Raw genomic sequence first — 27,032 nt, 5'->3', positions numbered from 1 at the left:
TGTACTGGCTGGAACGAGAAATATACCAATGGGCCCACCTACGGATATCGATCCTAAACCAACCGCGCATCAGGCGAGCACTTTACCACGGGGCTATGTCCCACTCACTGCGGCATTCAGCGTTTTATTTGCTAGATATGTCCGTCCATTTCCACATGAGGAAAATATATCAACTTTCATTATAATCAGTTTAAAAAAATATATGAATGTACATATATGCTTTCTGTTTTGGTCTCTCCACCACCCTATCTTTTCTTTCAATAAATATAGTACAAATATATACTCAAGTATACAGGCCTCATACGAATAGGCCAAGGGAGAACAAATCTCGCCCTGTCAATGTGTATTTTAAATTCATCTGAGTTATCTCTTTTCTTTTCAAGACTAGAAAGGGTTGAAGTGGGTGGGATAGGGGACCGCCTGCACTGGCAGGTACAAGAGATCACTGGACAGCAGTATATATATATGTTTTTGAACTTAATATGCCGAGAGTAAATCGTTACTGGGACCTAGTTGGTGTCGAGGTGTCTCCCTAGGTTGCCGCGGCAGAACGTAGCCCAGTGATAAAGCGCTCACTTGATGCACGGTCGGTTTGGGATCGATCCCCGTCAGTGGACCCATTCGGCTATTTCTCGCTCCAGCCAGTCACCACAACTAGTACATCAAAGGCTGTGGTATATGCTATCCTGTCTATGGGATGGTGCATATAAAAGATCCCTTGCTGCTAATAGAAAAGAGTAGCCCATGAAGTGGCGACAGCGGGTTTCCTCCCTGAATATCTGTGTGGTCCTTAACCATATGTCCGACCCATATAACCGTAAATAAAATGTGTTGAGTGTGTCGTTAAATAAAGCATTTCCCTCAGGTCCCTCCCCTGGATCTGCACCTGTCAAAGAAACGATATGAAAATCTTTTCACAAGTTTAGAAAAAAAGTAAGATCAACAAATAAGAAGCAAACAAAGGGAGAGAACTGTTATTGTTAACATTGTTCCAGGAGCAGACGTGGGCTGAATTCCGTTCGTAGGTTTCTGGGGATCACGTCTTTTCCTGGCGTTGCTGAAGCCATAACCTCCACACCGTGGAAACGGGTCCGGTACTGGAGGGAAGTCCGAGTAGTCCCCCACCTTGATCACCAAGGCTTTGCCCTGCAGCAGATGACTGTCAGTGTGGCAATGAAAAAACCACAACCCTGAGAAAATAAAGAGCAGAAGTAGAAACAAAAGAATAAATAATTAATTTGTTCAGTTATAAATGCATAATTGATTAATTAATTAATGCATTATGCTAATTAAGATAAGATACGACATAAGACATGCTAATATAAGATATGAAATAGTAATAAATGAATAAATAAATAAATACATTAATTAAAGGTAAAGTAGAATTTTAACTTGAACACAATTGACGTTAATTATTTGTTTTAATATTTCTGTTTCTTTTAAAACCATTAAACCATTATACCAAAATATGTTATAATCCCAATGTTTTCATGTTGATGTGGACGTCTGCGGACAAACAGAAATCAATATTTATTGTGTATAAATATATTTATGGCAAATCTAGATCCGTGTTTAAGCACTAATCAGGATTCGCGTTTTAGTGCCAAGCTCTTTCTAACTTTGCTAAGAGTTATCTTCCTTGTAACATTTTGGCGCGGAAAAAATAGAAAAGAAATTGTTCGTGCTCATCATTTGAATCCTTTTTTGCTAGATCACATTGATTTATTTGGTAACCCCGTTATGTTTATTGTCTAATTGGTTTGTTTTTCACTGGGCTAAGATAGTTTGGACGGTAAGTCATGTCGGTTCTTTTTATCGGCAGTTCGCATGTTCGTCGCATACATGCATATATTCTCAGACATCCCGTTAAAAGATTTTAATACAAATAAGCAGGTCCGGTTTTTTGGCATTGGAGGTGGGAAAGTTTTTAACAATACACATGTAACTCGTTTGGAACGACGTGTTATGGAAATTCGCCCGTCTCATTTAATAGTTCAATTGAGGGGTGGGTGGGGGGTGGGGGTGGGTGGGGGGTGGGGGTGGGGGTAATGATCTCGACAGCTCGGAAGTAGACGAGGAGCGGACACAAGAGTTGATTTTACGTCTGGTAGCATTATGTGATAGTTATAGATGTAGGTATAGTATTGCCAGAGTAACAATTTTTCAATTACTCCCCCGACAGGTAACGAGATCATGCTTTCCGGACCGGTACAACCAATTGGTGTTTTATGCCAATGCTTTCCTGAAAGCTGAGTTAAGAGCACACACCACTGTATTTTATTGGAAGTTAAAAGGGGTTAAAAATAGCAAGTTGTCAATATTTTGTGATGGTGTTCATTTCAATGAGCTTGAATCATACAAATATTTCAGAAACATTCGTGGAGCAATTTTACAAGGTCCCTAAAAATATTCCTATTACTGAAGGTTATCTACCATATTCTGTACGGTACTTTTATGGTTACACAGTATATTGGGTTGGTCAACTAGGTTGGCTTCAGATTACCGAACATGTGCTAACACTAGTTAATTCGGTAGATTTATTTGTTGCAGTAGTATGGCCTTACTGAGTAATTAAGATACAGGTAATAGTACTATTTGCTTTGGTCACTAAAACATTCGGTGATTTGCATCTGCTGTACAGAGGTGCACCAGTCCCACACATACAGTGGCGGTATGAGCGGGATTGGTCGTGTCACTTCGTACAATGATGAGTTGCAACACAGTGTTGGTTATATACGTAATTCAGATCGTGTGTGATTTGCAATTGCTGTACAGAGGTGCACCAGTCTTTCGTGTACAGTGGGGGTGCACGTGGGAATGGTCGTGTCATTTCGTACATTTATGTTGCAACACCGTGTTGGTTATATACATAATTCAGATTGCGTGTGATTTGCAACTGCTGTACAGAGGTGCACCAGTCTCGCGTCTACAGTGGGGGTACACATGGGAATGGTCGTGTCATTTCGTACAATTATGAGTTGCAGCGCAACATTGATTTTGAACATAGTCAGATTGCACATAATTTGCAACTGCTGTACCAAGGTGCACCAGTCTCTCATGTACAGTGGCAGTACACTTGGGAGTGGTCGTGTCACTTTGTACAATTATGAGTTGCAGTGCAAGTTTGGCTTCGAATAGGGTTCAGAATGGACATGGATTTGCAACTGCTGTTCAGTCTCACAAATACAGGGGTGGTACGTGTGTGTACACTGGTCGGGTCACTTCATACAATTACGAGTTGCAAACAGGTCAGGCTTTAATCATGTTTCAGATTACGAGTGATTTGCAACTGCTGTACAGAGGTGCACCAGTCACACATGTTCAGTGGTGGTAGGTGTGTCGTGTCACTTTCTACAATTACAAGTTGCAGCACTGGGTTTGATTCTTACATATATTGGAATGCACATAGGAACCGCTGCTAAGAGATGCATTAAAGTGTGCTCGAAACACTATAGGTCGTTTGTGTTCTTGTTTTCTAGCCTAAAACACAAACTTGATTATATGGTATTTGTTTGCATCGGTCTCGTGCTCCGATTGTACATGCATACTGGAACACAAAATTGATTATATAATACTTTGGTTGTGTTAGTACAGATATATTGTCTAGTTAGTAGAGGAAGGAATGTTTATTGCCTTCTCCTTATTTATATTTTGTATTAAATTAATTCGCTGTATATTTTCTACATTATTGGACATGTGCCATGGCACCTACGCAAAGACCTGTACCTCCCAAAAAATAGAAACGGTTACAACTGCGTCGTGAGAAGGCTTCAAGGGGTCCAGAGGCTACCAGTTCATCTAGTACATCAGGTACTGCAACGGGTGGCAATGTGGAAACATTAGCAGGTAACCTAGCACAGCAAATTAAATTGCAGACCACAGCAGCTATACCTGAAATAGCACATGCCGTGGCTAACACTTTAAAAAATGATAGTTTGACCTTGAACTTGCAGAGCGAGCAGAACAATCCAAGGCCAGATGAGCAGCTGGAATCGTTCCTGTTGTCAACATGCCCACAAGATAATGGTGAAGCATCAACCATACTGAATCCAGGTTTAAGTACGGTGGGTGCTGCAGGATTTGACAACCATAGCATGCCATTGGGGTTGGGGGTTGATGCTAAAACTAAGGCAAATATTTGGGCAACCGAATACATTGACTTTGGCATACTCGTTAATCAGGCTAACCTAAAACAGAAATTTACTGTAGTTGAGCAGGAAGGTCAAATGGCCTTTGTCAAACAATCCCCATCACAGTTTAAGTTTGTCTCAGTGATGCAGTGGATTTCTGCATTTCATATGTTTGTTGGCATTTACTGTCAGAAACATCCCCAAGAAGCTTGTGCTCTAATGAAGTACGGTTATCCATTCAAACGCTTGCGAAGCAAACATGTGACTATGCAGCCTTGCAGTACGACAGGAAATTTCGACAGTGGCGTGAATCATGCCCTGATCAACTGCACTGGGATCAGTTGAATCCCGAGTTATACCAAGAGGCTTTAGCAACTGGCATTAATAATAAATTGCGGCGTGACTGGCAGATCCGCGATAACAATCGCAAACGGTCCCACTCGGGATCACAGGTTTGTTTTCGCTACAACAGTTCCAACAGTTGCACCAAAGGTCGGCTATGTTCCTTTCAACACGTCTGCCAAAAGTGTGGTGGCCAGCACCCAAAATCATCCTGCTCAACCAATGGCCAACCATGAGGTCAGCCCAGGACAGCAACTCTGCCAGTCAGTCGGCAAATAGCAACCACCCATTGGCCCCTATCAAAGTGGATAGGTTACAGTTTTGGCTAGATGGATATCCCATCAGTGAAAAACTCTTCATTGTCAATGGTTTCAGTTTTGAATTTTGTATTCCATACAGAGGTAACAGACAACATAGATTATCAAAAAACCTTAGATCAGCTCAGGTAAACTTAGATATTTTAGAAAAAAAGATTAAACAAGAATCTCAACTAGGACGCATAGAAGGTCCATTTTCAGATATCCCCTTTCCATGTCTTCCAAGTTTCACCACTTGGCTTAGTTCCCAAAAAATAACCTGGGGAATATAGGGTCATCCACCATCTATCATATCCTGAAGGTAATTCTATTAATGACGGTATCCCTAAAGACGTATGTTCAGTGCAATACCAAACCATAGAAGATGCACTAAAATTGATCAAGCATTTTGGTCCTGGGTGTTTACTGGCTAAAACTGACATCGAGAATGCCTTTAGGATTATCCCCATCCATCCTAGGGATTATGACCTCCTGGGTTTTTCCATTAAGGGACAATTTTTCTATGACAAGATGCTTCCGATGGGTTTAAGTTACTCTTGTCATCTTTTTGAACGGGTTAGCTGTGCCTTACATTGAATTATGGAAACTAAATTACTATCAAAAGGTTGTGTTCATGTGTTAGATGATTTTCTCTTTATTGGTCCACCTAACAGTGTTGTCGAAAAAGTCTGGATGCTTTTTTACATCTTTCTCGAGACCTGGGGGTTCCTATAAAATCGGAGAAAACAGTTCTACCTACTACTACCATTACTCTTCTGGGGTTGGAATTGGACACTGGCTATGGAGATAAGACTTCCAACAGAAAAAGTCTGCAAACTTAGGATGGCATTGTCGGAATTCAAAAGAAAGAAAAAAGCTTCGCTTTTCGAATTACAGTCCCTCATTGAGTTACTCAATTTTGCCTGTTCAGTGGTTACTCCTGGTCGGGTATTCTTGAGGCGAATCATTGACCTTACAACTGGTTTTAAAAAACCTCACCACAGGAGGAGAATAAATAAAGAGGCCAGAGCTGATTTTCAGGCTTGGTCATCTTTTATTGATGAGTTTAATGGGAGAGCAGTTCTTTTGAATGATATTTTTGAACCTTCAGATACATTGTGTGTGTATACCGACGCCAGTGATTTGGGCTTTGGAGGAACCTTCCAAACCAAATGGTTCTTTAATCATGGTGAAAGTGATTGGGTGTTTTATCGCATAACAGTTGGGGAACGTTTTCCTATCGTCGTAGCTGTAGAGTTATGGGCCCATGAGTTGAAGGATAAATGTGTTATGTTTTACTCTGACAATGCAGCAGTAGTGCACATAATTAACAACCAAACATCAAAAGATCCGGTAATCATGAAGCTGTTACGCAGGCTTATCCTGATTTTATTACATAACAACATCATGTTTAAAGCATCACACATTCCAGGATTGCAAAATGTAGCAGCTGATCTACTTTCTCGGTTACAGGTTCAGCAGTTCGAAACACGTTTTCCTCAGATGGCCAAGCTGCCCACAGAGATACCACCCATACAAATCAACTGAAGAAGAATAGCTTCGAAGTTGTTGTTGTCAGCATTGTCACCCACCTCCAGACAGGCATACGGACATGCTTTTATGGTATATAGGCAATTTGTCATCAATCAGTTTCCCCAAAAACCCATATTACCAGCTTCACTTGAAATGGTAATGTTATTCATTGCCAGTTGCTATCAAGATATTACCAACATTTCATTATTCGTAAAACTTTGCAGGGCTTTACTAAACTCCGTGCAACTCCTGACCATCGACTGCCTATTACCCCTCAGGTACTCGAACAACTAGTGTTTTCCTTACAGTTCACTTGCAGTTCCCAGTTTTTACAACTCATGTTACAGGCAATGTATCTTCTGACTTTTCGTGCCTTTTTACAGATAGATGAAATTACCGGACCTACTCCACCATCTGGTAATAGCCTAACCTTTGCTGATGTTAAATTTAAAATGGACGACACTCGTTTCCCAAGGTCATTGGAGATTTGTATGAAACAATACAAGCATAGCACGGGGAAACATTTACCACTGATCATTTTGGAGTAAAATTCTAACACACCTCAGCTGTGTCCTGTTAAAGCAATCTGGAACTTTGTGAGGATTCGCAAACATCATTCGTTCTCTGCCCCTCATTTTTCTTTTATGGATGGTACGGCAGTGTCTCGTCAGTTTTTCTCAAGGCAGTTAAGGCTCTCTTCAATGGTCAGGCTTGAGCACTAGTGAGTACAAGGGACATAGCTTGCGCATTGGAGCCGCTAGTACAGCGGCCATGATGGGAATTTCCGAGGACCAGATTCGTACCATGGGGCGATGGCATTCTCATGCATTCAAGAAGTACATCCGCATACCATCCCTGCATTTAAATGAGCATATGTAACAGTTCAGTCCTACACACAGGTTTAACTATAAAGATTTTAAATCTCGGCTGATTCCGAGTCATTAGCTAGATGGCAACTAAGGCCTTCTTTGCAGGAGATACTGTTGTCAAGTGCCACACAGCTGTATAGACAATTGTCAGACTAGTTCATTTGCAAACCTGGGAACAGGGGCCTCGGTTACAAGGTACTGATTCAAGTTAGAAACCTTAAATATATACTTTTTCTTGACTCTCTTATATTAGTTAACCTAAGTATATGGCCTGGGGACCACGGCCTTGGCTATACTAAATATCATGTATGTTCTTTCTTTACACACGTCCATTTTATGGTCTACAATGATATGTTCAAGGGTTATTTTGTTTATTTGTTATTATTTTGTAGATGAGGTCAGCTCCAGCGACCTAGGGACAAGGGCCCTGGTCAATCTGGATTGTTACCTTAGTTGGTAAGGCACGGGAATTAATTACATTCCAACTTGTATTCGTCCATAAAAGCCTGGGGTCAAGGGCCTTGGCTGCGTTAGTTTTGATTTTACGATGATCGCTGTACACGTATCTTGCCTTCACTGCATGGGGACTTGGGCCTCGGCAGTATTATTTTTCATGGATATCTAATTCTCTTAAGAGGTATCGGAGAGTAGGCAAATGTGAAAACCCAAAACAGTGGCACAGAAAAGGTTGTGGATGGGGGTGATTTGTATTGAATACAAATCTGTGGCGGGTATTTGAACCCCATCTTTCATGGTTCACTGAAAATGTTGGATTTTGAATATAACATTTTCCGTCATTTATCAATAAATGGCCTTTTTGAATTCATTTGGCGTGTTTGTGTTTTATTCACCGCTAATCATAAAACAGAGCACATCCTTTTCTGGAGATTGACGAAGATTAATACTAATATGGGCTGGGGGTACATTTGTTTATAAAAGCTTTGAAATATGCAGTTTATGTTCAACAGAATGAAAAGAAAGTGTTGAGTGGCCTTACGCCAGTTATGATGCCCCCCACCCCCCAACATGTTTAAACACCAAAACGAAATTTTAAAACGTGGGGTGTCAATAAGCAAACATCGGTTTTCTTTTGTTTAGAGTCGCCATATGAATTATAGTTTATAGGGTACCAGCATAATAGTTAGCTTTAGAAATGTTTTACCTGGATTATCAGCCTTGAACCTAATGATTGCGTATCCACCGTCCGTAATGAGAAGGGTGTCTTTAATAGGAGGGTCGATCAAGTTACGATGTAGTTTTCCTTCGTCATCCATCTTTGTCACAACATCTCGATGAAGAATTGTACTAACCTAAGAAAAACAAATTGAAACAAGACACATGAACTACCAAACAAAAACAAACAAACAACGATCAAGGAGCGGACGAACGAACAACCGAATGAACGAATTACTAGAAATATTGGCTGATTTTAAGCAAGGTACTGGACATCCCCCCCCCCCCCCCACCCCCCAAATATTATACAGTACAACGGACGGAAAAGAACAAGGAAATGTTTTATTTAACGACGCACTCAACACATTTTATTTACGGTTATATGGTGTCAGATATACAGATATACCATACAGATATTGAGAGAGGAAACCCGCTGTCGCCACTTCATGGACAACTCTTTTCGATTAGCAGCAAGGGATGTTTTATATGCACCATCCCAGACAGGGTAGTACATACCAAGACCTTTGATAGCCAGTTGTATGCTCCCGAATAACGTTATAAAAGGCGAAGTGTAATTGGTCGATATTTAAATTGTTATTTATAGATGAAATTTCACCTGGACATGGGAGTCCATGCAATGCTGTTAGAATCTACTGGTGAGACCAGTAGAGCTAATTTTAATCAGATTGACACTTACAAACTAATGACACAAATAAATTGTTTTATAATTGTTGTTCGCGCAGAACCTAATTTATGTTGAAATTGTGCCTGTTATACACAATCCATATAAATGAAAAAAATTAACATGAAATTAAAATAGTTAAACTGACGTGTGTTTTTTTTCGCTAATATTATACGGACCGTAGCGCGGTTTCGACCGGTCTCGGTGGCGTCGTGGTTAGGCCATCGGTCTACAGGCTGGTAGGTACTGGGTTCGGATCCCAGTCGAGGCATGGAATTTTTAATCCAGATACCGACTCCAAACCCTGAGTGAGTGCTCCGCAAGGCTCAATGAGTAGGTGTAAACCACTTGCACCAACCAGTGATCCATAACTGGTAAACAAAGGCCATGGTTTGTGCTATCCTGCCTGTGGGAAGCGCAAATAAAAGATCCCTTGCTGCTAATCGGAAAGAGTAGCCCATGTAGTGGCGACAGCGGGTTTCCTCTCAAGATCTGTGTGGTCCTTAACCATATGTCTAACGCCATATAACCGTAAATAAAATGTGTTGAGTGCGTCGTTAAATAAAACATTTCTTTCTTTCTTTTTTAGCGCAGTTTCGCGACATAATTATCGCGAATAACGGGTGCTACCTGCAGTGCGAATCTGCAGTTAAAATCATGCCAGCGTATACATTTCGCGACTTTGTACACATCCCGGTTTACAATAATTTAACTTAAATTTTATAAAATAATTCCCATAGAATTTTTTTTTCGAGTTCTTCCATTGGGGATATTATTTGATATCATCCTTAAACAATGATAAGATAAATAGCGAATAACTGTTTACTATTTCAAGATATGTTTTATCCTTCAAATTTTAGAATGGCGAATGCTGAGAGGCTCTGCACTGCGACATTCGCCATTCACGAGACGTAGTCCAGTGGTAAAGTGCTCGCTCGGTTTGGGATCAATCCCCGTCAGTGGGGCCCATTGGGCTATTTCTCGCTCCAGCCAGAGCACCACGACTGGTATATCAAAGGCCGTGGTATATGCTATCCTGTCTATGGGATGGTGGATATAAAAGATCCCTTGCTGCTAATCGAAAAGAGTAGCCCATGAAGTGGCGACTGCGGATATCCTCTCAATATCTTTGTAGTCCTTAACCATATGTCTGACGCCATATAACCGTAAATAAAATGTGTTGAGTGCGTCGTTAAATAAAACATTCCTTTGTTTGTTTGTTTGTTTCGCCATTGTAACCTTCGCAGGATAAAGCCAATATCTCGAGACACTCACCAGCTATTGTATTTATTTATCCTGCAATCCTATATAATTATAATAAGAGAGATAATTGACATGGACAGTCTTATTTTATATCTTTTCCATTCTATAGATTAGAACCTGCCTCGGTGGTGTCGTGGTTAAGCCATCGGACATAAAAAAGTAAAGTTTGTTTTATTTAACGACGCCACTAGAGCACATTTTACCTTATCATCGGCTATTGGACGTCAAACATATGGTCATTCTGACAGTGGTTTTTTTAGGGAAACCCGCTGTCGCCACATAGGCTACTCTTTTACGACAGGCAGCATGGGGTCTTTTATTTGCACTTCCCACAGGCAGGATAGCACAAACCATGGCATTTGTTGAACCAGTTATGGACCACTGGTCGGTGCAAGTGGTTTACACCTACCCATTGAGCCTTGCGGAGCAGTCACTCAGGGTTTGGAGTCGGTATCTGGATTAAAAATCCCATGCCTCGACTGGGATCCGAACCCAGTACCTACTAGCCTGTATACCGATGGCCTAACCACGACGCCACCGAGACCGGTACCCATCGGACATAAGGCTGGTAGGTACAAGGTTCGCAGGCTGGTACCGTCTCTCACCCAGAGCGAGTTTTAACAACTCAGTGGGTAGGTGTACGGCCACTACAACCTCTTCTCTCTCACTAACCACTAACAACTAACTCACTGTCCTGGACAACCAGCCCAGATAGCTGAGGCGTGTGCCCAGGACAGCGTGCTTGAACCTTAATTGGATATAAGCACGAAAATAAGTTCAAATGAAATGAATATAGATTAGTAGGTCAACGCGTGTGTTGGTTGCCTTGTCACTTAGAATACCAATGCAAAAACAAAATAGATATTGTTCTTATTCAAATATATATTTTTATACTATTATTATTGTAATTATTAAAGTTATTTATAATTATTAAATTTTAACATCGCATTGTTTACGTTGTAGGGGCAAAGCTCAACATTCCTTTAGTGATCACAACTAGGATCATAGGTATATTGTTGGTCAGTGAATGAAAATATAGAAATGTATATCAAAGCATTAAATCTTGTCAATATATTCAATGACTGTAGGCTAAATAAACTGAGTTACCTTTGCGTTGTCGAGAACCCTATAGTTGTAGCCATGGACGTGCATTGGGTGGCCCGAGCCCTTGAAGTATTTTCCAATGTTGAACAAGATCAGTTCTACTACCTAAAAATAAGCATCATGATCATCATCAACATCATCATTATCATCATTTTATTATTATCATCACCGATAGAAAGTTTTGCTTTGTTTGATAACAACACTAGAGCACATTGATTGATTGGATGTCAAACATTTGCTAATTCAGACATATAGAGTCTAAGAGAGGAAACCCGCCACATCTTCCTTTTAGCAGCAAGGGATATTTTATAGGCACCATCCCACAGACATGACAGCACATACCACAATCTTTGGTATACCAGTCGTGATGCATTGGCTAGGACACCCAATATCTGCCGCAACAGAAGGAGTATCAAACGTAAATATAGTACGGTTGAGGCGAAGTTAGAATTTCTGTCTAGATTCCCACAACAAAATAAAGTTTGGTTTGTTTAACGACACCACTAGAACACATTGATTCATTAATAATCGGCTATTGGATGTCAAACATTTGATAATTTTGAAATATAGTCATCAGAGGAAACCCGCTAGATTTTTTCTAATGCAGCAAAGGATCTTTTATATGCACTTTCCCACAGTATGGATAGCACATACAACCGCCTTTGATATACCAGTCTTGGTGCACTGACTGGAACGAGAAATAACCTAATGGGAGATTGTCACAAAGATACTACGTGCAAGTGAGCCAGAGACGGGTTATAATTATCGATCATTAGGCCGTCCTTTAGGCCGTTCTTCTGTCCGTCCGTCCGTCCGTCTGTCTATGTGTATATTGTGCTGGACAAGATACTTACACACACAGGATCAATCGCCTTCAGTGGACTCGGACTGTGTCCAGTGGCTCATCAACAAGCCGCAACAGATCCATGTCCCAGTACCAGTAGTCCGTTTTTAATGTAGGGTTTTTTATGGTGAGACATACATATAAAAGAAAAGATAAAAAGCTATATAATTTTAAATAAATAAATACGTACAGAGGCAGTGATCAGTAAGACGTGTTGGAGTTGGTGATCGTAGACCGGTTACAGAACCACGACTATCTGGCTGTTTGTCTGTCTGTTCTCGTCTCTGTCTGTCAGTCTGTGTGTCTGTCCTTGTGTCTGTGTATATTTGTAGCATTTAGAGGCACGCGCAGCACGTGTGTACAGAGACAGAGATCAGTGAGACACGTGTCGGAGTCGGTGATCGGAGACCGGTTACAGAACCACGACTATCTCACTGTGTGTGTGTATACTTACAGCATGTAGAGGCACGTGAAGCACGTGTGTACAGAGACAGAGATCAGTGAGACACGTGTTGGAGTCGGTGATCGTAGACCGGTTACAGAACCACGACTGGTCCACGTCCTCGGGTTGAGACAGGATCGGTATTGGTGGCAAATCAAACGTGATCTTTTCAAGTGTTAAGGTCTTCTTTGAAATGTCTAAATCACATACCTGAATCCGATATATATATATATATATATATATAGTAAAACTCGGTTATTTCTACATATGCCTAACTGTAAATACATGTCCGTCGGCGATAGAAAGTGGTGTGGAGTGGGGGTGCGGAAAAGGTGTGAAAATATCCCTTGCACTCTACTTGCACCTCGTCTTACATGTGTAGTCGGTGATACTACTTTTCGAAGTATATTGACACACAATGAAAACGCAAAAACAACTTTTCATTGCAAATAACGACAAACTATTAATGAATTGATGGATAATGTAATATGACATTAATGACTGGTATTCATGAGATACATCCACATGGAAACATGGCCAGTTATCATCAGTAATCGAGTTGCTTTCGTAATCGAAAAGTTCAACCCGCCCATATCAAGGTCAGTATCTGGTGTGTCCACCATTGGCCCGTGAGCGTCTGCATCTGAGTCCAGCCGCTCTGAGTCGACGGATGACCGACATCGGATGAATATACTTTCCATGACGTCCTATCGTGTTGCTTGCTGTCAACGTCGCAGTTCTGAACCGGTCACGGAGGTGGTGTCGTTGAATCTGCCGATCTTGGCGTGGGGTCGTAACGGGACGTTGACCAGGTCGAGGTCGATCACGGACACTCCCGGTAATACACTGACGATTTGTTAATGTATGTCGGTTAATGTGTGATGGGCTTTAACCTATGTACAGTAGCTCGAGATATGGATACATGTTTAAAATGATATTTATGATGATTTGTCGGCTGATGAAAAATCGGTTAATGTATGATGGGCTTTAGACTATGTACAGTAGCTCGAGTCTCGGATACATTGTCCATCGTGGGTGTGAAATGCGCCTTCCTGCTGGGAAACGAAGGAACTGGATAGAGTTCCTTGTTATTGAAGATGGTGTTGTCGTTGTTGTTGTAATCCATACCTGAAAACGAAAGTGAAACTTGGATTTAACCAGTTGACTATGGGCATTCTTCAACTCGTGCTATTAGACTATGTACAGTAGCTCGAGTCTCGGATACATTGTCCATCGTCGGTGTGAAGTGAGCCTTCCTGCTGGGAAACGAAGGAACTGGATAGAGTTCCTTGTTATTGAAGATGGTGTTGTCGTTGTTGTTGTAATCCATACCTGAAAACGAAAGTGAAACTTGGATTTAACCAGTTGACTATGGGCATTCTTCAACTCGTGCTATTAGACTATGTACAGTAGCTCGAGTCTCGGATACATTGTCCATCGTCGGTGTGAAGTGAGCCTTCCTGCTGGGAAACGAAGGAACTGGATAGAGTTCCTTGTTATTGAAGATGGTGTTGTCGTTGTTGTTGTAATCCATACCTGAAAACGAAAGTGAAACTTGGATTTAACCAGTTGACTATGGGCATTCTCAACTCGTGCTATTAAGTTCTTCACTTCTAGCGACCTAACATGATACTAACATTGTGTTTGAGGATACTTTCACAATAGAGATAAAACAGAGGAAAGGCAATCAGAAATATGTCCACAGTCACAGTCAAAATATTCTCTACCCCGTACACCCCCCCCCCCCCAAATGCAAACAAACAAACAAACTACAGAAATAACAACAAAAGTACACACTCCATAAGACGACTAACTAGACTAAAAAAGGAACAAACAACAACAACAACAACACACACACAGAGACAAAGCAAACAACAAAATAACAGAAAAAGCAAAAAGTGGACTACTCTCATTTTTGCACATAACCAGCTTTCGAACTGTACCTAAATATAACTTGAAATCCACATTCTCGTCTGTGTAGTTGTTGGTTTGCCCGGCATGCCTTAAATCATGAACATTTATCCATGTGTGGTTGTAACCATACACTCCGCTTTCCGTTGATGGCTTCCAGTCCATTATTAAAGGGTTGAGCATCTGAGGAAAGAAAACAACACCAATACTTTATGTTAATTCGCCACCAACACATTAAATGGCTAAAGCTCTACAATGGACATCATACTAAAACATGAAACACTTGTTGGTTGGTTGAAGGCGATTTCATTTTCACCGATTTGAGTGACCTCTAGGTAGTGGCACACCAAATAGTATCAACATAAACCCAACTTTTCATCCCACAATTAATGCTAGCAGTCCTGCCATTGGTGATAACTGTAACCGTGTTTGTTATCATAGAATGCTGTTTCATCTGACCAGTACATTTCTGCTATTTAATTTGAACAAATGTCAATGTACCAGCTACTATTGTGCTTGAAACATGTGAGGGGTCTGAAAGGCTGTTAGGGTAAGTTACTGGAACAGGACGTGACAAAAACGTCCAATGCCAGACTCGTCAGGTTTTCGAAACGTTTACGACTGTGGATGTGGCTGAAAGACTGTTTGGACGAAGGGCTGGAATTGGACGCGACTAAAACTTACAATACCAGATTCGTGGACGTAGTCTGGATCCCCCGAGGGATCCTCATCCGGGGCTCCCTTATAGCGGAGTATGGCGTTCACAGTCAGACGGTCTCGACGACAATCACCGAGACCCACCAACTTCAACCAGTAATTACCTACAGACTGGTCAGCATTCAGGACGAAGTCATAGCGTTCACCTACAAATGAATAAGTAAGTAAATAAGTAAGTAAGTGAGTAAGTAACTAAATAAGTAAGTAAGTAAGTCAGTAAATATTTCTGTTACTTATACTGCTGTTACCGCCTTTTCCCGCTACTGCTATTGCTGCTGCTGCTACTACATGTACTACTACTACTACTACTACTACTACTACTACTACTACTATAAACAACTACTACTATAACTACTACTACTACTACTACTACTACTACTACTACTATAACTACTACTACTACTATAACTAGTACTACTACTACTGCTACTACTACTACTACTACTATTACTACTACTACTACTGCTACTATAACTACTACTACTATAACTACTACTACTACTACTACTACTACTACTACTACTATAACTACTACTACTACTAAATATTACTAATAACTACTACTACTCTTCCTGCCACTACTACATGATGCTACTACTACTACCACCACTGCTTCTCCTACTACTACTACTAAGTAGCTAAGTAGTAGTAGTAGTAGTTAAAAACCATTACAAACCAGCCATTATGCAAGAGAGAGAGAGAGAGAGAGAGAGAGAGAGAGAGAGAGAGAGAGAGAGAGAGAGAGAGAGAGAGAGAGAGAGAGAGGTGTACTAGAGATTGAGAAAGAAGAAAAAGGAGACGTACACGAAGAAAGGAGAGACAGAGATTGAGAAAGACCGGTAAATAGAAAAATATAGACAGAGAAATGTAGCCCTGTTATATCTACTAAACTCTGGATTCGCAAATGTCACTAAGATCAGTGGCGTGTTCAGAAAGCCGAGCGCTCGCGAACTATTTGACTGGTACCATCGCCTTATGTTTTCTGACAACCAATAGGCGATGTCTATTTTTGTGCTGGGATGTCGTTAAACATTCATTCATTCATTCATTCATTCATTCATTACCATCGTTTCTTATCGTATCACTTTATCTGACATTTGGCGCAAAAATCAGTCTAGCGAGTGACCGCGATCGCTCGCCCTCCTGAACAGCGCTCAGACTTGAATTAGAATGTAAAACAATGTACCCGGATGCATGATAAACGAATCCAGAACTCTTGGCTTCACTGGAGAACCGTCAGAGCCTATGACTATCAGTCTGTGTTTCTCGAATGAAATCATGAACGGACAGTTTCCCATGGCGCCTATGAACCGAAGACGATAACGTTGGCCTTTCTCCACTTTAAAGATCTCCAGAGGTGACCGCGCATGCGTTAGGTTGCTTTCTATGATGTTTCTCGTCGATACGTTGAAATATCGTCTCTTTCCGTTAATTAGACCGGAAATGACCTTGGCATCGTAGAGGTCGTGCATAAGGAACAGGTACTGGGACATCATAGTCTGGAACGTGGTCGACCAATCGTTGACCATGATGACGTGTTCAGAAAGGTCATGGTCGTACAGAGCTCCGTTTGGGTCAATGTCTTGAGGCTGGCGGACCACAAAGGCTCCATTAAGACCGTCTCCCAACTGTATACCCGTGTGAGAGTGGTACCAGTGGGTCCCGGCTGGAGATGCCGTGAAGTCATACCTGGAAGAATGCAGAGTCTTTATAACCGAATCCCAACACAGTGTTTAATCAGTTTAATTTTGATTGTCGCAATATAGAAACAAGAACGAAACAAGAATAATAAGGACAAGGTGTGCAATTTGAGAACAGATGATACTGGTGGTACTGTGGCTGCTGCTGCTTCTGCTGATGGTGACGATGATAATGATAATGATAATGGTTATACTGATTAGGATGATAATGATGGTTATGATAATTAAGATGATGATGATGATGATAGTTATGATAATGGTTATGATGATGATGATAATGGTGATGATGATGATGATGATGATGATGATGTTGATGATAATGCTTAAGGCCAATTAAAGTTCAAAAACACTACCCATGTGGGGGGGGGGGGGGGGGGTGTTGTGCTGCTAAGATAATATTTTACTTGAATTTTTCCTTCAGTCCGATAGGACACTGTGTGAGGTGGCCAACTCCGTCCGAGTATGGTGTCCCCACCTGGTGGATGCCGTGCCAGTGTATGCTAGTTGTCTCCCCATCATCCAGGTGGTTGGTAACCCAGACAACCACGCGATCATTCTCACAAACCTAAAGGATAAAAAAAAGAGATATACTGAAAAGAAACTACACTTTTTAAAGGGACATACCCTAGTTTTTAAAAACTAAGGCATATTTGATAACTGAAATCATACTTAACTTAGATTTTATTGTTTAGATTATCCATTTTCGCACATTCGAGAAGTGTTTTTGGTCATCCTGGTGTTTTTAATATCACAAAATGCATTTCTCATGTTTTTAAAAACGCACGTGCGTCTGAGAGGTAACAGTTATGGAGTCGAGTTGTAGTCTATTTTTAGAGGGTATTTCACCATTTCAAAGCTACAGACTCATGTTTCACTCAATTGTAACTTTATCCAAATGTGTTACAGGTTTGTAAATGAACTAAATTTAGTGTTAATTTCCATATTCATCATCCAGACTCCTCGTAATAAACGTGTGACGTGTAACTCAAATGTAGTAAGCTCGCCTAAGGTGCAATTTTTTCCCATTCCAACCGAATTGTAACACATTTCACAAAACGAAATTCTCAGTCGGAAATTGGAAGTAACATTGCCAATAAACAAAAACAAACCAAAACCCAAAACAAACAACATATTTGAAAGTGAACAGTTCAAGTTTGTTTTGTTTAACGACACCACTAGAGCACATTGGTTATTACTCATCGCTATTGGATGTCAAACATTTGGTTATTCTGACATATAGTCTTAGAGAGGAAACCCGCTACATTGTTCCATAAGTAGCACCATCCCACAGAGATGATAGCACATAACCCTGGCTGGAACGAGAAATAGCCCAATGGGCCCACCGATGGGGATCGATCCCCGACCGACCGCGCATCAAGCGAGCGCTTCACCACCGGGCTACGTCCTGCTACTGAAAGTGAACAGTTGCGAACGACAAACACAACATGTACCCGAAGATGTGGTCAACAAACCAATATTGTAGAAAACGACAAACACAACATGTACCCGAAGATGTGGTCAACAAACCAATATTGTAGAAAACGACAAACACAACATGTACCCGAAGATGTGGTCAACAAACCAATATTGTAGAAAACGACAAACACAACATGTACCCGAAGATGTGGTCAACAAACCAATATTGTAGAAAACGACAAACACAACATGTACCCGAAGATGTGGTCAACAAACCAATATTGTAGAAAACGACAAACACAACATGTACCCGAAGATGTGGTCAACAAACCAATATTGTAGAAAACGACAAACACAACATGTACCCGAAGATGTGGTCAACAAACGAATATTGTAGAAAACGAAAAACTTATTTGAAAATATTATCACAGATGCTTATAGTACTTGCTTTGAAATGTTTGAAAGACACCGAATATGTGTCATATTCGCCACTCTCAAGGAAACCCACGAGGATGTTGCCATCCCTGCACCACGATGAGAAAACAACACACGCAGGGGATTAATATGCACGTTGCTAATTCATAATGAATTAAAAAAAAAAAAACTCATCGGATATTGAAAAGTGTTTAATAGCTCGACTCCATCAAATTCAAGATCGATCTCCGTCGGTGGGCCCATTGGGCTATTTCTCGTTCCAGCCAGTGCATCAAAGTAAAGTAAAGTTTCTTTTATTTAACGACGCCACTAGAGCACATTGATTTTTTTTATCTTATCATCGGCTATTGGACGTCAAACATATGGTAATTCTGACACTGTTCTTTTCAGAGGAAACCCGCTGTTGCCACATAGGCTACTCTTTTACGACAGGCAACAAGGGATCTTTTATTTGCGCTTCCCACAGGCAGGATAGCACAAACCATGGCCTTTGTTGAACCAGTTATGGATCACTGGTCTGTGCAAGTGGTTTACATCTACCCATTGAGACTTGCGGAGCACTCAGTCAGGATTTGGAGTCGGTATCTGGATTAAAAATCCCATGCCTCGACTGGGATCCGAACCCAGTACCTACCAGCCTGTAGACCGATGGCCTAACCACGACGCCACTGAGGCCGGTCCCGTTTAAAGTTCCATTCTCTGGTTACAATATTATAACATCATGTACAAATGTGAAATACAACCTCAAAAGCACCTTTAAAAAAGTCGTGTGTGTTCGCTATGAACGGATATCGTCAAACGTATACGCTTGATTCTTCGCCTGTGCCGCCATAGCTCGGCAAAGCACAAACGACAGCCTGTTGTCAGTTTCAGTTAACACGTGCGTTTGCCGATTTCAAATTGTAGGGTTCGTCTCAAAAAATTAAAAAGAGAAATCTTGCGTTGTACGAAGAACGTTCGGTTGAGGATACGGTACTAGAGTCTTTAGTTAAAACCGGTTTGATCTTGATAACGTATTATCGACAGCCGTACCTTCCTATTTCAGAATTGATATTTTATAAAGTGTTTCTAGAAATTTTCAAAGTTTAGTTTGTATACTAGTAACACATTAATCATGTATATATTTTTAAAATAAAATATACTAAAGTAGACAATGAACGTTTTCACTTCTTAATTTTACGTGTTAAAATCGACAAATTCAAATAAATATTATTTCGTTTGGAAAGGGTAAAGTTGGTGTGTGTGTGTGTGTGTGTGTGTGTGTGTGTGTGTGTGTGTGTGTGTGTTTAACGACATCAAAGATAAAGCATATTGATTTAATAATCATCCGACCCCATACAACCGTAAATAAAATGTGTTGAGTGCGTCGTTAAATAAAACATATCCTATCCTTCCTTCCATCTACTGTTGGATGTCTAACATTTGGTAATTTTGACATATAATCTTAGAGAGGAATCGGGTGCATGTGCAGGGGGAGGGTATTGGAGGTCGAAACCCTTACTTGCCCAAACTTAAAAAAACCTGAAATGTATTTTTTGGGGGAGCATGGCCCCATATAAACGTCGCTTAACACAGTCTATAACCCCAACCCAGCTGAAATCCCTGCATACGCGCCTACATTTTTTTTAGCAAGGTATTGTTTATATGTACCATCCCACAGACAGGATATCACATACCATGGTCTTTTTGTATACCCACCGATGGGGATCGATCCTAGACTGACCGCGCATTTCCAAAAAACACCTTTTTAGGTCTAAGTAATGAATAAAAATAACATATAGTCTTGAAAAATGTTACGTAAATCGAACACAGTACCCTCTTCCTCTACCCCTAGAGCGTTACGTAATTAGTAACAGCCCCTTACATGTAACGCGTATGCCAACAGCTGGCCACTGTCAAAATTTCAAGGCAAATCCCCCACTCACCGACCCCTGGAAAGGCGTTGTACCATACCTCTATGGATATAAATATGTTTTGGAGATATGAGACGACCCCTCAATCAAGACAGTTAAATTTGTTCAAAAATTGCGAAATCTCTCGTGATCTCTTGTTGGGAAATTCTATACTTGTGATAAGCCAATGAAAACCGAGATCAGTACAAGGCCGTCAAAAGTGTTCCACTTTCAAAATCATGGCTTTGTTTTTGACCTGGATAAGCCAGCGTAGTGAAATCAATGCGGAGTGCGGCGTCATATATGCACCAAACGTAATTGGATTTTCTGTTCTATATGCTTAGATAATAAAACTATTCCTGGGAATGTAGTTTTAATACAAGTGGCATCTTTAACATGTGAATATATGGCCGTGTAATACAAATGACATCTTTAACATGTTAGATCTACGACCGATTAATAGAGGTGACATCTTTAACATGTTAAATCTATGGCCATTTAATACAGATGACATCTTTAACGTGTTAAATCCATGATCGTTTAATACAAGTGGTATCTTTAACATGTGAAAAATATGGCCGTGTAATACAAATGACATCTTTAACATATTAAATCTATGGCCGTTTAGTATAGATGACATCTTTAAATTGATTTGAGACCATATTATTTACTGTACAGAAACGTTTTTCTGCGAGTATATAAATATACAGACGCTTGTGCAGAGAATAGTGTAGATTGGGAGGGTCTAGTCTGTGGGGAGCGAATTTGTGTGGGGTTTTGTGTGTGTGTGTGTGTGTGGAATATTACACCCCCATGAAAATACATTACAAAAAATAATTTTGAAACAGGGTTGGAGATGGTTCACACAAGTGCCTGATATAACAATACATTGACCTTGCCCTTAGTTACCCCTTTGGAGCGGAACGTAGCCCAGTGGTAAAGTGCTTGCTTGATGCGCGGTCGATCTTAGATCGATCCCCGTTGGTGAGCCCATTGGGCTATTTCTCGTTCCAGCGACTGCACCTCGACTGGTATATTAGAGGCTGTGGCTATATGTCAAAACCATATATATATATATATATATATATATATATATATATATATATATATATATATATATATATATATATATATTTTTTTTTTATATAAATATTTTACATCCAATAGCCTATGGTTGGTAAATCAATGTGCTGTAGTGGTGTCTTTAAACAAAAACAAACTTCAACTTTAGTTACTCCTTTTGGATGTAACTAGAAACGTCCTTGAATAGGGAAATTCCGCAGACAAGTGGTGACGTTGTTTTTATATGCAGCCTCACGTTTCAAGCAGTGATACCATGGCACCAAAAAATCAAATTACATGTCAGACGAAATAGCACTTTATGACAACACGCCCTATCACGTAGGCCCTACTTCAGCAATGGCCAACATGGGAACTAAAGTTGGGGTACTTGGTACAGTGATGTGTCAAAGGGACAGTCCTGAATTTACAACCATTGTAAAATGTTTCCGACCAATAGAGCCTTTTTGATGACGTAACATACAAATCAAATACATTTTCTTATTTAAAATATCAGTGTCTGTATTTACAAGATGTGTGTTGTTGTCCTAATGCTTGTAATAAGCAAACTGGATTTTACCTCCCAATAATTTCATACGTACGAAAAAATATATATTACGAATTAAAGTAAAAACTGAGTGCTACAAACATTAGCATACGACCGCAAACACATTAGATATACAGACACAGGTATTCTAAACAAGAACATTTATTTAGTATGAAATAGTAGTCGCCAACAAGACTCTGTTATCGGAAACATCTTCCAATGGCTGCAAACTCAGGACAGTTCCTTTAAGGCTCTGTTATCGCAAACATCTTACAATGGCTGCAAACTCAGGACAGTCCCTTTAAAGACATGTAGTTTATATTATTAAGTTACCTTTAAAATCAAAGACTCTAGTTTTGAAACATTACGACATATTTTACACTATTAGAGCCATTTATGATAAATGAAATTAAGACATGATGTCATTATTTGTATTTTATTGTTAGTGGTCTGATGGTTGTGAACTAACCTCTATGGCCGGGTTAGTTGTTAGTGGTCTGATGGTTGTTAACTAACCTCTATGACATGGTTAGCTGTTAGTGGTATGATGGTTGTTAACTAACCTCTATGGCAGGGATAGTTGTTAGTTGTCTGATGGTTGTTAACTAACCTCTATGACCTGGTTAGCTGTTAGTGGTCTGATGGTTGTTAACTAACCTCTATGGCAGGGATAGTTGTTAGTGGTCTGATGGTTGTTAACTAACCTCTATGACCTGGTTAGCTGTTAGTGGTCTGATGGGTGTTAACTAACCTCTATGACCGGGTTAGCTGTTAGTGGTGTGATGGTTGTTAACTAACCTCTATGACCTGGTTAGCTGTTAGTGGTCTGATGGGTGTTAACTAACCTCTATGACCGGGTTAGCTGTTAGTGGTCTGATGGTTGTTAACTAACCTCTATGACCGGGTTAGCTGTTAGTTGTCTGATGGTTGTTAACTAACCTCTATGACCGGGTTAGCTGTTAGTGGTCTGATGGTTGTTAACTAACCTCTATGGCAGGATTAGTTGTTACTTGTCTAATGGTTGTTAACTAACCTCTATGGCAGGGTTAGCTGTTAGTGGTCTGATGGTTGTTAACTAACCTCTATGGCAGGGTTAGTTGTTTGATGGTTGTTAACTAAACTCTATGGCCGGGTTAGCTGTTAGTGGTTAGTGGTCTATTTGTTGTTAACTATCCTCTATGGCAGGCTTAGCTGTTAGTAGTCTGATGGTTGTTAACTATCCTCTATGTCAGGGTTACTTGTTAGTTGTTAGTGGTCTGATGGTTGTTAACTAACCTCTGTAGCAGGGTTAGTTGTTAGTGGTCTGATGGTTGGTAACTAACCTCTATGGCAGGGTTAGTTGTTAGTGGTCTGATGGTTGTTATCTAACCCCAATGACCGCGTTAGTTGTTAGTTGTTAGTGGTCTGATGGTTGCTAACTAACATTTATGGTCGGGTTAGTTGTTAGTGGTCTGATGGCTGTGAACTAACCTCTATGGCTGGGTTAGTAGTTAGTTGTTAGTGGTCTGATGGTTGTTAACTAACCTCTTTGGCCGGGTTAGCTGTTAGTGGTCTGATGGGTGTTAACTAACCTCTATGACCGGGTTAGTTGTTAGTGGTTAGTGGTCTGATGGTTGTTAACTAACCTCTATGGCAGGGTTAGCTGTTAATGGTCTGATGGTTGTTACCTAACCTCTATGGCAGGGTTAGTTGTTTGATGGTTGTTAAGTAACCTCTATTGCAGGGTTAGCTGTTAGTTGTCTGATGGTTGTTAACTAACCTCTGTGACAGGGTTAGTTGTTAGTGGTTAGTGGTCTGATGGGTGTTAACTAACCTCTATGGCAGGGTTAGCTGTTAGTGGTCTGATGGTTGTTAACTAACCTCTATGGCAGGGTTAGCTGTTAATGGTCTGATGGTTGTTAACTAACCTCTATGGGAGGGTTAGTTTTTTGATGGTTGTTAAGTAACCTCTATGGCAGGGTTAGCTTTTAGTTGTCTGATGGTTGTTAACTAACCTCTGTGGCAGGGTTAGTTGTTAGTGGTATGATGGTTGTTAACTAACCTCTATGGCAGGGTTAGTTGTTAGTGGTCTGATTGTTGTTATCTGACCCATATGACCGCGTTAGTTGTTAGTTGTTAGTGGTCTGATGGTTGTTAATTAACCTCTATGGCCGCGTTAGTTGTTAGTGGTTAGTGGTCTGATGGTTATTAACTAACCTCTATGGCCGGACCTGGCATCTGTCGGTTGACGGCGATCAGTGGCCGCATGAGTCCATCTGCAGCGACACAGTGCGGCCGTGAGCAGTCGGTCACGTTAAACGGACAAGCGTGACATGCCTGGAATTAAAATTCAAACAAGTAAAATTTCATCATCGATCATCGGTTATAATCGGCTGGCATCAACCGATCAACTTTCGATTACACAATCAGTTAGAAATATTTGAATATAAAAAGGATTTCTATAATAAAGATCATGCCCATATTGTTGTGTTCATTGAGATCTAAACACTATGCAATTGGACAGCAACTATGAATGTGTATTCTAGTCTGCATCCCTCTCCAAATGTTATTATATTCAGAATTCAGAAAGCAAATTCTCTTCAAACCATTCTCACCAGCTATACGTATTTGTTTTTGTGTATCTTGGCTGCTTTGTGGTAGTGCTGTACTTCATGCATTTTGATCTCATTTGCCAACATTACAAAGCAGATTGCATACATGTTGCCTGCGGTGAGCACAGAATCAAGCGAACTAGAAATGGCGGCAATACAGGACTATTCTATTTACCGACCAGAACAGGTTCTGCATCAACAAAGTTGATGGACATGTCAAAGTGATGCTAAGAAGAGGACTGTGTAATGGAGACCAGTTCTAAGAGTTAATGTTGGTAGAAGCTCCCAAATCATACATATCTGAACTCCACAAACATGTATTTAAGAAGAAAAAGACCCCCACCCACACATCATTATCATTTGCCCTAATTTAGGAACCGAACAAATGTGTGGCACATTACACCATCTTATCTTAATTTTAAATATATAAATAATTAAAAAACAGTAAGTAAGTAAATAAATAAATGAATGAATGAATGAATGAATGAATGAATGAATGAATGGATGAATGAATGAATACTGGTACCTTTGAGAGTGTGAGGTACCACTCCACGGTAAAGTTGTATTCACACGTCCTTGGTTTCTCGCCTTTAACACATTCCCGGTTACAAGGGTGGGGCACAGCCGCTGCAGAAATACATACAGGAATATATGTTAAAGTTTAAGTTTGGTTTGTTTAACGACACCACTAGACCACACTGATTTATTAATCATCGGCTATTGGATGTCAAACATGTGGTAATTTTGACATAGTCTTTGACATGAAACCCGCTTTATTTTGTTATTAGTAGCAATGGATCGTTAATATTCACCATCGCATAGCACATATCACAGCCTTTTGTTTATACCAGTCGTGGTGCACTGGCTGGAACGAGAAATAGCCCAGTGGGCCCACTGATGGGGATCGATCCCAGACAGACCGCGCATCTGGCGAACGCTTTACCACTGGGCTACGTCCCGCCCCAGAAAGATATATACAAATATATGTAATTAATATGACATTCAGTGCGTGCTTGGATCGTTGTGGATTTTGATAATTAATATGACATTCGGTGCGTGGTTGGATCGTTGTGGATTTTGGTAATTAATATGACATTCAGTGCGTGCTTGGATCGTTGTGGATTTTGGTAATTAATTTTTGATTATTTTTAACAATATAAAAATGCTGTTTGCAGCCCCCACATTCCCCCTTGTTATTGTGCTTAGAACGCTGGAATTTTTGTATTTCGACATCTGAACTTCACAAATTACACCCAAAACCTCTTCACTTAACTACGACCCACCTGACACAGGTACGGCGGAGAGCCAGAGAAATCCGAGAGAGAAGAACAAGTATCCATGTTGAGCTTACAAGTATCCATGTTGAGCTTAACTACGACCCACCTGACACGGGTACGGCGGAGAGCCAGAGAAATCCGAGAGAGAAGAGTGTACAAGTATCCATGTTGAGCTTAACTACGACCCACCTGACACGGGTACAGCGGAGAGCCAGAGAAATCCGAGAGAGAAGAGTGTACAAGTATCCATGTTGAGCTTAACTACGACCCACCTGACACGGGTACAGCGGAGAGCCAGAGAAATCCGAGAGAGAAGAGTGTACAAGTATCCATGTTGAGCTTAACTACGACCCACCTGACACAGGTACGGCGGAGAGCCAGAGAAATCCGAGAGAGAAGAGTGTACAAGTATCCATGTTGAGCTTAACTACGACCCACCTGACACGGTACGGCGGAGAGCCAGAGAAATCCGAGAGAGAAGAGTGTACAAGTATCCATGTTGAGCTTAACTACGACCCACCTGACACGGGTACGGCGGAGAGCCAGAGAAATCCGAGAGAGAAGAGTGTACAAGTATCCATGTTGAGCTTAACTACGACCCACCTGACACGGGTACGGCGGAGAGCCAGAGAAATCCGAGAGAGAAGAGTGTACAAGTATCCATGTTGAGCTTAACTACGACCCACCTGACACGGTACGAGAGCCAGAGAAATCCGAGAGAGAAGAGTGTACAAGTATCCATGTTGAGCTTAACTACGACCCACCTGACACGGGTACGGCGGAGAGCCAGAGAAATCCGAGAGAGAAGA

At 40.8% G+C, this 27,032-nt stretch overlaps 1 protein-coding gene across 1 annotated transcript; it reads right to left on the bottom strand.

Annotated features, from left to right (window-relative positions):
• Positions 1–939: 939 nt before the first annotated feature.
• LOC121381757 (laccase-4-like) lies at positions 940–26,473 on the bottom strand. Its single transcript, XM_041511106.1, has 13 exons — positions 26,413–26,473; positions 25,473–25,573; positions 24,552–24,671; positions 17,411–17,571; positions 16,493–16,995; positions 15,274–15,452; positions 14,622–14,772; positions 14,080–14,214; positions 13,679–13,806; positions 12,427–12,474; positions 11,396–11,497; positions 8,333–8,480; positions 940–1,190 (listed from the first exon to the last, which is right to left on the bottom strand). The coding sequence occupies exons 1-13, from the start codon at positions 26,471–26,473 to the stop codon at positions 940–942; spliced, it is 2,088 nt and encodes a 695-aa protein (XP_041367040.1).
• Positions 26,474–27,032: the final 559 nt, after the last annotated feature.

This window comes from Gigantopelta aegis, chromosome 9 (genome assembly GCF_016097555.1).
Source record: "Gigantopelta aegis isolate Gae_Host chromosome 9, Gae_host_genome, whole genome shotgun sequence".
Lineage (NCBI taxonomy): Eukaryota > Metazoa > Mollusca > Gastropoda > Neomphalida > Peltospiridae > Gigantopelta > Gigantopelta aegis.
This window is presented reverse-complemented; position numbering and strand designations above follow the sequence as displayed.